General features: G+C 55.9%; 1 protein-coding gene across 1 annotated transcript; it reads right to left on the reverse strand.

Annotated features, from left to right (window-relative positions):
* Window positions 1-353: 353 nt before the first annotated feature.
* RFWD3 (ring finger and WD repeat domain 3) lies at window positions 354-10,839 on the reverse strand. Its single transcript, XM_018572438.1, has 11 exons — window positions 10,428-10,839; window positions 10,132-10,352; window positions 8,396-8,517; window positions 7,447-7,635; window positions 5,904-5,995; window positions 5,702-5,816; window positions 5,257-5,498; window positions 3,932-4,069; window positions 3,521-3,697; window positions 2,660-2,871; window positions 354-745 (listed from the first exon to the last, which is right to left on the reverse strand). Exons 1-11 carry the CDS (start codon window positions 10,805-10,807, stop codon window positions 354-356), a joined length of 2,280 nt encoding a protein of 759 aa, XP_018427940.1. The 5' UTR covers window positions 10,808-10,839.
* Between the last annotated feature and the right edge of the window lie 298 nt (window positions 10,840-11,137).

Genomic DNA, 11,137 nt, shown 5'->3' on the forward strand with positions numbered 1-11,137 from the left:
ATTCACAGGTCCATCACACGAGACCGAGTCTCATCAAAGCGTCTGAAGGAAGAAGCGCTCTTGTTGTCCTTCTTATAGTCATCCCCCCCTCTAGAAATCCCATTGGATGATGGGAGTAATGAGAAGTAGTCTTTATTTCATCGTGGTCAGGAGGCTCATCGTGGTCAGGAGGCTCATCGTGGTCAGGAGGCTCATCGTGGTCAGGAGGCTCATCGTGGTCAGGAGGCTCATCAACTGCAAAATCTTTTCCTAGACTATAAAATTATACTCTTGGAGTCGCTTGACACAGGACGTTATACTGTTGGGTTATGCCGACACCTATCAGAGGATTGGACACTAGCAGGGACATCCGCTTACACCGACAACACGTCCGCGACCTCCGACAGTCCCCCTCTAGCGTTACATATACGGAGTCCAGATCTGAACTGTGGCCCTTTGACCACATGAGGGGCCGCGCTGGAGTTCCCTATGACCAGTAAGTGTCCCGGCACTGCCATAGACGCGGGATAGTAGAAGACATTGCTTACCATGGCCGAGCTGGAGGCCTCGTCCCCGGCACACACCAGGATGCTGCCGTCTCGGTCCGGACTCTGGAATATGGCGTTTTTGGTCAGGAGTTTGCAGGTGGGTCCGGCGTTGAAGGTCTGAACCGGGTAACAGGAACAGTTGTAGTCGTCCGCGGAGTCCGCCAGGCGGCTGCTGGTGAGTTCCATCATCACGCAGCGCACGTAGTTGTGGGTCTTGCCTGCCGATAGAACAGTCACAGGTTACCGAGAAGAAAGAGAAATCCGACTTCCACCCCCAATCTGATCGTACAATCTCCCGGAGATCTGCGGGGCCGGGCGGATGGCTTTGATTGGTCCGCATGTCACACGGAAAGAAGATTGTACAATCAGACTGTAAGGTGAAGGGTCAGATTTAGGCGCAAAACTAATCGTACACTCCCTTGTTATCCCTCGTCTTCACTATTGCAACTCCCTCCTCATTGGCTGACCTCTACACAGGCTCCTCCCCCTTTCAGTCTATCATGAATGCAGCTGCCAGACTCCTTCACCTAACCAACCGCTCAGTGTCTGCAACCCCCCTCTGCCGATCCCTTCCCTGGCTTCCATCCCCCGCCACCCTCTGCCGATCCCTTCACTGGCTTCCATCCCCCGCCCCCCTCTGCCGATCCCTCCACTGGCTTCCATCCGCCACCCCCCTCTGCCAATCCCTCCTCTGGCTTCCATCCCCCGCCCCCCTCTGCCGATCCCTCCACTGGCTTCCATCCGCCACCCCCCTCTGCCAATCCCTCCTCTGGCTTCCATCCCCCGCCCCCCTCTGCCGATCCCTCCACTGGCTTCCATCCGCCACCCCCCTCTGCCAATCCCTCCTCTGGCTTCCATCCCCCGCCCCCCTCTGCCGATCCCTCCACTGGCTTCCATCCGCCACCCCCCTCTGCCAATCCCTCCTCTGGCTTCCATCCCCCGCCCCCCTCTGCCGATCCCTCCACTGGCTTCCATCCGCCACCCCCCTCTGCCAATCCCTCCTCTGGCTTCCATCCCCCGCCCCCCTCTGCCGATCCCTCCACTGGCTTCCATCCGCCACCCCCCTCTGCCAATCCCTCCTCTGGCTTCCATCCCCCGCCCCCCTCTGCCGATCCCTCCACTGGCTTCCATCCGCCACCCCCCTCTGCCAATCCCTCCTCTGGCTTCCATCCCCCGCCCCCCTCTGCCGATCCCTCCACTGGCTTCCATCCGCCACCCCCCTCTGCCAATCCCTCCTCTGGCTTCCATCCCCCGCCCCCCTCTGCCGATCCCTCCACTGGCTTCCATCCGCCACCCCCCTCTGCCAATCCCTCCTCTGGCTTCCATCCCCCGCCCCCCTCTGCCGATCCCTCCACTGGCTTCCATCCGCCACCCCCCTCTGCCAATCCCTCCTCTGGCTTCCATCCCCCGCCCCCCTCTGCCGATCCCTCCACTGGCTTCCATCCGCCACCCCCCTCTGCCAATCCCTCCTCTGGCTTCCATCCCCCGCCCCCCTCTGCCGATCCCTCCACTGGCTTCCATCCGCCACCCCCCTCTGCCAATCCCTCCTCTGGCTTCCATCCCCCGCCCCCCTCTGCCGATCCCTCCACTGGCTTCCATCCGCCACCCCCCTCTGCCAATCCCTCCTCTGGCTTCCATCCCCCGCCCCCCTCTGCCGATCCCTCCACTGGCTTCCATCCGCCACCCCCCTCTGCCAATCCCTCCTCTGGCTTCCATCCCCCGCCCCCCTCTGCCGATCCCTCCACTGGCTTCCATCCGCCACCCCCCTCTGCCAATCCCTCCTCTGGCTTCCATCCCCCGCCCCCCTCTGCCGATCCCTCCACTGGCTTCCATCCGCCACCCCCCTCTGCCAATCCCTCCTCTGGCTTCCATCCCCCGCCCCCCTCTGCCGATCCCTCCACTGGCTTCCATCCGCCACCCCCCTCTGCCAATCCCTCCTCTGGCTTCCATCCCCCGCCCCCCTCTGCCGATCCCTCCACTGGCTTCCATCCGCCACCCCCCTCTGCCAATCCCTCCTCTGGCTTCCATCCCCCGCCCCCCTCTGCCGATCCCTCCACTGGCTTCCATCCGCCACCCCCCTCTGCCAATCCCTCCACTGGCTTCCATCCGCCATGGAGGCGGTGTGTACTCACCGGGCCGGTAAGTGACCAGGCAGTGCCGGGTGCTGCTCTCCATCTGAACGTCTGTGCATCCCCCGAGCTCCAGGGGCAGCAAGTGCGGCTTGTACTGGACGTCCTTCCTCTCCCAAAAACACGCTCCTTCCAAGGTCCCCGCCAGCACCCCTCCGCAGGGGAAGACCTCCGAGGCGGCGCGAGGAACGTAGGAGAGAGAAACCACCGGACAGCTGGAAGGAGACAGATGGAGGATTACAGGGAAGAGCAGAAGAATCTATCTCATGCCCGGCACAGGCCCCGCCCCCAATCCCATAGACATCAAATTCCATGACAAGCGGGTGGGCGCAGAGCGCCCCGGGGGGCCCGGCATGCTGATAAAGATTGCAGGTAAGTGGCATTTCCATCATTAGAGTGCAACCCCAACCAAAACTTTTGTTTGTCAAGTTTGTGTAGCCATCTAAAAACATTTTATACCTTATAATAGACTCAGTGGTGTCATCACCGAGTCTCTGTGAAATGCAGGCAGGTCAGGGCTGGTGGGAGGGGCCGGCGGGGTGCCGTATACACCTTCCTGAAAACATCACAGCACCCTGCCTCAGTACTCCCTCTCAAGAGCCCTCAGTCCTGATACAAGCAGTGGGATGGCTCTTAAGTGGACTTATGCAAATGTCAAAATGACGGAGGTCAGATAGAAGACTGAAGGGGAGGACGGAGGTCAGATAGAAGACTGGAGGGGAGGACGGAGGTCAGATAGAAGACTGAAGGGGAGGACGGAGGTCAGATAGAAGACTGAAGGGGAGGGGACGGAGGTCAGATAGAAGACTGAAGGGGAGGACGGAGGTCAGATAGAAGACATTATACAGGTTCTCTTTTACTCACCGAGAGCCCTGCGGGGTCAGCTCCTTCACGTATTGGCTCGTGTCCCTCAGGTCGTACACCAGCACCGAGCCGTTGATCAGACCGGCATAAACATAATTCGTGTCATCGGAGCACCAGCAGCAGCTCCATACCGGCCGCCCGGCATTGTACGTCTGCACCACGGTGTTAGTCAGCAGGCTGCGAGAGGGATAGACGGTGACACTGCGCTCTTCTTAAACAATACCCCCCCCCAAAGATTAATCATTGGTGTCTGGATGCCCAACCCAAACTTTTCTTATAGTTTAAATGGAGGGGGAGCCAAGGTTCGCCACCACCGTCATAGGGAATAGCTAAGCTCCAACTCTGCTGGCGATGGATAGCAGAGGGGACATCGGGGGGGCGGGGGACTACATCTGTCCCAGCAGCACTCACCTGGTCAGTTTCACCGTGTTATCGAGAGCGGCGGAGAGCAGGAGGCCGTCAGAGCGGCCATTGAAGGCCAGGCCCCGGATCTGCTTGGAATGGATGGGAATGTATTGGCTGCTTTTCATGTTTGCTGCACTTAAACACAGGTATGCAGGAGGTAACCCCTGAGGAGGAGCAAAGGGGCAAGTTCCCGGTGTGATAGAGAAGGGGCACCCTCTGCCAAAGCAGACCCAGAGGAGGGCCGCTGACCCAACCCATCACCCAAACCAATAACCAGTTGCACCGATCCTGGGTGGTAGGAAACAATCTAAACTGAAGGATGAGCGGGTTGGGAGGTCCCTTCTGCGCCCATTTCCTGTAGGGGGAGAACCAATCATCTCTCGCTGCGGTCCTGGAAGATGATTGGGATCTTTCTATAGTCAGTCTAAACAGAGAACCAGTAAGCAGTACTTGGTAGGAAGCAGAAGCCGCATAGGTAATATGTTTGCCGCACGGTTATTTGGTCGGGATGCACCGATACCGGTATTTCGGTATAGAGCACGATGACAGATATTGGTTTTTTTTTTTTGGTACTCGCCAATACCGAAAACCGGAAGTCCCATTCAGTAAGCCAGGTGGCGTGTAATGACTCGCCACCCGGCTTCCCCATTAGCAGGGAAGCCGTCCCCGTGCGTCTCGCCACTAGGTGACAAAAAAGCATGGAGCCGGCTTCCCGGCCAATCAGGAAGCCGGCCGCTGTGTACTGACGCGGCGCCCTGGCTTCCCGATTGGCCGGGAAGCTCCCTCGTCATGAGGCGACGAGGGAGCATGGAGCCGGCTTCCTGACCAATCGGAAAGCTGTGCGCCGCGTCTTCACACGGGATCTTTTCCGATCAGGAAACCGGGCAACGTGTCGTCGTTACACACTGCCGGCTTCCTGATTGGCCAGGGAAGCCGGCTCCATGCTCTCTCGTGACAAGTGCCAATCAGGGAGCCAGGCAGCGTGTAATGACGCTCTGCCTGGCTTCCCAATACCGGGAGTATAGGGCCAGCCATTGGAGCGAGTACGAGTGCTTGCCCAAATACTCGGCATCGGCACCGATACCAATACTAGTATCGGTATCGGTGCATGCCTAGTTATTTGTATTTACAATCTACAAAACAGAAGGAAGGCATTTTATGGCCCATACTGTATGACATGCTGCGTTGCTTGGTCGGGAGCGCTCAGGAAGTATCCAGAGCGGGTCATGTGACCTCCTCCAAGGATGTAATGCAGTGACAAGGTCTCAAAACAGCCAAAATACACAAAGAAAACCATAAAACAGACTTTGCGTTCCCTTTAAAAAAGGGGGTTCAGCGACTTACCGGGAATGAGGGTGGCGTGTGAGGAAGGCTGTGACACCACAAGGCATCCCAGCCACTCGCAGTAGGACATGACGCGGCAGTTCCCGGTCTGGTTGATGAGGACGGCCTTCTCAAAGTTGTACTTGTGCTGACCCTGGCTGGATGACAGAGAGCTGGACGCTCCCACCCGGGAGGAAGAGGGCAACTGGGAGGAGCTTGTGCCGTGCTGGGCCATCAGCATCTTCAGTTCCTTATGGAGAAAAAAAAATGCAGGTGTGACCAACACAGATCCCCAGAAAGAGGGAGCGAAGCAGACCCCCCCCCCAAAAAGAGGGAGCAACGCAGACCACCCCCCCTGTTGGACTCCCGAGAATGTTCTGACATTTCTGAGCAAAGTACAGAGTGCAGAACTCCCCATTCCCTCCAACTTGCCGCCCCCCATGGATTCCTCACCTGGATCTGCTTGCGGAGCTTCCCGCACTCATCCGTCAGCACCTGGACCTGAAGCCGACACTGCGCCGATTCAAGCTCCGCCTTTTTCCGCAGGGAATGCTCCTTCTCCAGAGAACTGCAACAGACAGTTTCGCAGCCTTGGTCAGTCCAAGCAGAACCTCCCTGGGTTCACACGGCACACTCCCTTCCCTATAGGACTTACCTCTTCATGCGTTCCTGCTCGCTGGTGTCCAGCGCCTTCAGCGTCCGGGCGTACAGGACCACCACGTCCGACCGCTTGGCTTTCTTGTTGCACTGGGGATCAAACGAAATTTTAAAAAGGAGGGGGAGGAGTTACAACAGGTTCCAAAATTCTTCATTCCAATGCCAGCGGACACCCTCCATGTTATTCTTCAAGGAAAACTCTTGTGTACGTTGCGGCTTTACTAAGCAGCGAAGTATTTGGGCAAGTACTCGTACTCGCCCCAAATGCTCCGATTCCTGGAACTTTAGGTCCGAGGAAGAATTCCTCTGACCGGCCGTGCCGTATGGGAACATGGGGCCGGCTTCCCGGCCTATCAGGAAGCCGGGTCATTACTCGCCACCCGGCGAGTAATGACCGGGAAGCTGGCTCGCAGCTGGCTGGCTAGCCGGTTTCTCAGCCAATCACAATCAAGCCGGCCAAACAGAAAGACGGGCGGCATGTCCATTACACGCCGCCAGGCTTCCCGGCTCCATGCCAGTGGAAGCACCGGTATCGGTACTCGGTATCGACTATTCCCGAAAGCAAAATATCGGTACCCGATAACGAGAAACAGGTACCTGTGCATCCCCAGCACATACATTACTACAAACCATCAACGACATTTATATTATTCACATGAATACGTACAAAAAATAAAGAAATAATTGGCTCATATGAAAGATTTTTCTTCTTCTTTAGATACATTGTATTCACATATCTATGGAACCTTTTGGCCGGAATGGGTTTTCAGGTTGTCACCGGCTCCTTTGGTCTGTTTCCTCTGTAAGCAGGGGTAGGAACAGCTAAATCCTATGCGGGTGTCAGCCCTCTCCCAGCAAACGAGGCGACACCTGCACCTTACCGGTCCGTTATCTGTCCTGAACCACTCTTTTGATAAGTCTAATAACGAGGGATGCACCGATACTAGTATCGGTGCCGATACCGAGTATTTGGGTGAGTACTCGTACTCGCCCCAATGCTCCGATGCCGAGCACGAGTACTTCCTGTATCTGGAAGCCGGGCAGCGCGTCATTACACGCTGCCCGGTTTCCTGATTGGCCAGCAAACGGCTCCATGCTCCCTCGTCACTTGTGATGAGAGAGCATGGAGCCGACTTCCCGGCCAATCGGGAAGCCGGGTAGCGTGCAATGACGCGCTGCCCGGCTTCCCGATTGGTCAGGAAGCTGGCAAATACTGAAGCCGGGCGCCGTGTAATGATTGGCCTGGGAAGCCGGCGTCATGCTCCCTGGTCGGCTCATGAATCATACTATTAAGAAAGTGACCTTAAAGCATTAGTTGGTATTGATGTAGAAAAAATGTGACCTGTCCCTTTAAGAAAAAGTATCGGTAATTGGTATCGGTGAGTACTTGATCAAAAGTATCGGTACTCGCTCTTAAAAAAAAGTGGTATCGGTGCATCCCTACTAAAAACATTTCATCCTGCCAGGAATACTTCAGCATATCCGCACAGGAAGAGACCTCAAAAGGACAAGCCTGACCCCCCGACATGGTGAGCATTTACCTGCGGACATTTGGCCGCTCCTCCCTTCAGCCACCGATCGATGCAGGTGAAGCCAAAGAGATGTCCGCAGCGCAGCGCAGACAGGCGGTGCTGCCCGGCGTTGGTCCAGGGCTCGAAGCAGATGGTGCAAGTGTCTCCTTCCTCCTCCTCGGTTATCAAAGAGCTGCCCGCAGGCTTCACCGGCGTCCGCTGAAAAAAGGCGAACAGAACTATTAACGTCCTTTTTGGTTACAGGATTCTAAAACTACAAAAAGGAAACGTCACTGAAACGTGGAGGACGGGAAGGTGCCATTGAACCCAGACCCCAGAGACATCCACCTCGAAGGGGGTAACGACCCCGGGGACCTCCACAAGAGTGCGGAACACCGCGGTCAGGGCATGTGAGGGGGGCGCAATCGAGGCACCAACGCTCCTTACATAATGACCACAGGCACCCAACTTTTGAGGCTTTCGCTAGTTGTTGTCAATGGATTTGGCTCCTAAAAAAAAAGATCCTGCTGGGTCCTGGATTGGACAGACTGGCTCCTGAATGACATTACAATACAATTCAAGACAAGATGGCAAGGAGGGCCCTGCCCCTCAGGGCTTACAATCTAAAAGGGAGGGGCCTGTGATACATGAGGAGGGAGCTGCGTGGGGATGAATGGTTCAGTGGCCAGGTTGAGGTGGGATCGGCTTCCCTGAAGAGATGAGTCTTAAGGGATCGCCTAAATGAAGTCAAAGTGGGAGATAGTCGGACAGGTTGGGGGTAACAAGTTCCAGAGGATGGGAGAGACTCTAGAGAAGTCCTGGGAGGTAATATTTGGACTTTTCTCAAGAACCCACCACCTAATGAGGGTGTCCGGATATAAATGAGCCGTCACACAATAGAAAGTGTGCTCTATGAACGCTACATCCATTCACCATACTAGATACTAATAGAAGATCGAGCACCACTCTTTGCAAGTACCTGTTTGACTTTGGCTGGGGACACAGATGACGCAGAGGAGTCCTGCACCACAACCACTGGCTCCAGGGTTACAGGGGCTTCGGTACCAGCTTCTACCAGATTTATATGGAGTTCCTCTGGAGCTAAAGAAAAAAAAAAAAATGGGAAAAAAACAAAACTATCAATGTGACAACAGGAAGTAACCCGAGAGAGGTCTACAGCTGTGTTAGACAAGTCTGGACCGTCTTTCTGGACACTCTAGGGACAAAACCATCCATACCATGTCCAGGAGAGACAGGACCATACTTTGTCCCCAGATAACAGATCAGTTAGACGCAGAGACCATGCAATGTCCCCAATGAGACCAAGGAGGGGCAATACCTTCCTTTGTCCCCCTACGAGACAAGACCCTGAGAGACAAAATACCATGCCAGGTCCCCACTGAAACCCAGGAGAGACCATCTCATGCTCCCATCAAGACACTAGATATCCCCCCCATGTTCCAAACGAGACATAGGAGACCATGCAATGTCCCCAATGAGACCCAGGAGGGACAATACCCTCCCATCTCCCATACAAGATGAGACCCTACCATAACCCCAATGAGACCCGGGAGGAGACAAAAGACCATATCATGCACCCATCTAGACCCAGGAGAGACTAAAGACCACTCCGTGTTCCCAACAAGACTCAGGAGGCCATGCCATGTCTCCAATGAGTCCCAGGAGAGACCAAAGACCATGCAATGTCCCTAGTTAGACCCATGAGAGACCATCCCAAAGGATACCCAGGAGAGACGAGACCCTTCCATGTCCCCTACGACAAGAGACCCTTCCATGTCCCCTACGACAAGAGACCCTTCCATGTCCCCTACGACAAGAGACCCTTCCATGTCCCCTACGACAAGAGACCCTTCCATGTCCCCTACGACAAGAGACCCTTCCATGTCCCCTACGACAAGAGACCCTTCCATGTCCCCTACGACAAGAGACCCTTCCATGTCCCCTACGACAAGAGACCCTTCCATGTCCCCTACGACAAGAGACCCTTCCATGTCCCCTACGACAAGAGACCCTTCCATGTCCCCTACGACAAGAGACCCTTCCATGTCCCCTACGACAAGAGACCCTTCCATGTCCCCTACGACAAGAGACCCTTCCATGTCCCCTACGACAAGAGACCCTTCCATGTCCCCTAACGACAAGAGACCCTTCCATGTCCCCTTACGACAAGAGACCCTTCCATGTCCCCTACGAGATGGGACCCCAGTGAGAGGATGCCATGTCCCCAATGAAATCTAGAACTGACCAGTGACCATGCCATGTCCCTGATGAGACCCAGAAGAGACCAGACCCTCCCATGTCCCCACTGTGATCCAGGAGACCATGGAGCAGAAAGATCTCCCTTTCCATACAGAAAGCCACGGGCATGGCATCGGCACCTCATGTACACACTTGTTTGGCCTGTGTGCAGATTACCACGAATGTTCCGCGGTGATCCTGCCATGAAGGTTCTTGTTCAGGAACGTCCTATTATAGGGTGACAATGCTCTGTCACGGTCTCTTATTGTGCTCCTGCATTGTCACCCGGTCCAGCTCGGGGTTTTTTCAGATGAAATAGTATCAAAGGAGTGAAGAGAAAATAAACGGCGCAAACCGGAACCATCGTAACTAAACCCGGTACCGAGGCCATCGCGGCCGGACTCGTTAGTATTTGTCATCACATAAGCACACTCGGGGCGGCCTGTAAGGACATACCTGGCTCGGCGGGTTGTGCGGACGTAGCGTCCTCCTCTTCCACCTCGGTGGAACTTCCTCCTTCTTCATCGCCTAGCAACACCGTGTCATCAGAACTGTCTTCTTCAGACTCATCGGGGGGCGCCGACATGGCCTCGCTGACATTCCTGCTCCCCCCTGCTGGGGCAGAGGACCCCAGGCCTCCTCTGGCTTGGAAGAAGTTCAGGAGTCCGGTACGTGAGCTGAAAACACAGAACATGAAGAGTCTCACACTGCCAGCCAGAGCGGAGCGCGGCGGTCATTCAACCGATCCTCACCTGGTACCCGACGTGCGCTGAGATCCCCCCCTGTGCTGCCTCCTGGCGTGCCGCCTCCGAGTCCGGGTTTGGTGTGATGAGGAGTTCAGCTCGGCGGCCTGGCGCAGTTGCTCTAGCGCCCCCTGCAGCATCTGCAGCGCGTTCGAAGTATGCGATTCGAGGGGCGACGGCTGGTGCGCCGACGGGTCCTCGCCACCGTCCAGGACGATCGCGTCGCTGTTCAGCCTCGGCGCAGAGATCGGCTCCCTCATGAGCTCCGCAAACATCATCGGGGGTGGCAATATGAACAACGAGTCCCCTGCGGAGGGCTGTCTGGACGGCGGCGGTTCTGCTGGAGCGTTTTCACCAAACAGGTCGACGTCCATTTCCTCTTGCGCCATTCTCGGGCCTGGAACACAAGAACATCTGAGCCACGCAAAAAAAAATGATCTACATACCAAAGACAACTGTTATAACCGGTCATGTGACCTCTTCCAGAAGGCCATTGGAGTGCTGGTGTCATGTGACTGGCTCTGCCAACATCCATTGACAAGAGACCATGTGACCTCGGCTAATGGACCCATAAAACGGACCAACTGTTCCAAACCGGTCATGTGACCTCTTCCAGGTGGCCATTGGAGTGCTGGTATCATGTGACTGGCTCTGCCAACATCCATTGACAAGAGACCATGTGACCGATGCCGCGGCAAACGGACCCATAAAACGGACCA

Source organism: Nanorana parkeri, unplaced genomic scaffold (genome assembly GCF_000935625.1).
Source record: "Nanorana parkeri isolate BGI_ZX_2015 unplaced genomic scaffold, ASM93562v1 scaffold2031, whole genome shotgun sequence".
In the NCBI taxonomy this organism is placed as follows: Eukaryota; Metazoa; Chordata; class Amphibia; order Anura; family Dicroglossidae; genus Nanorana; species Nanorana parkeri.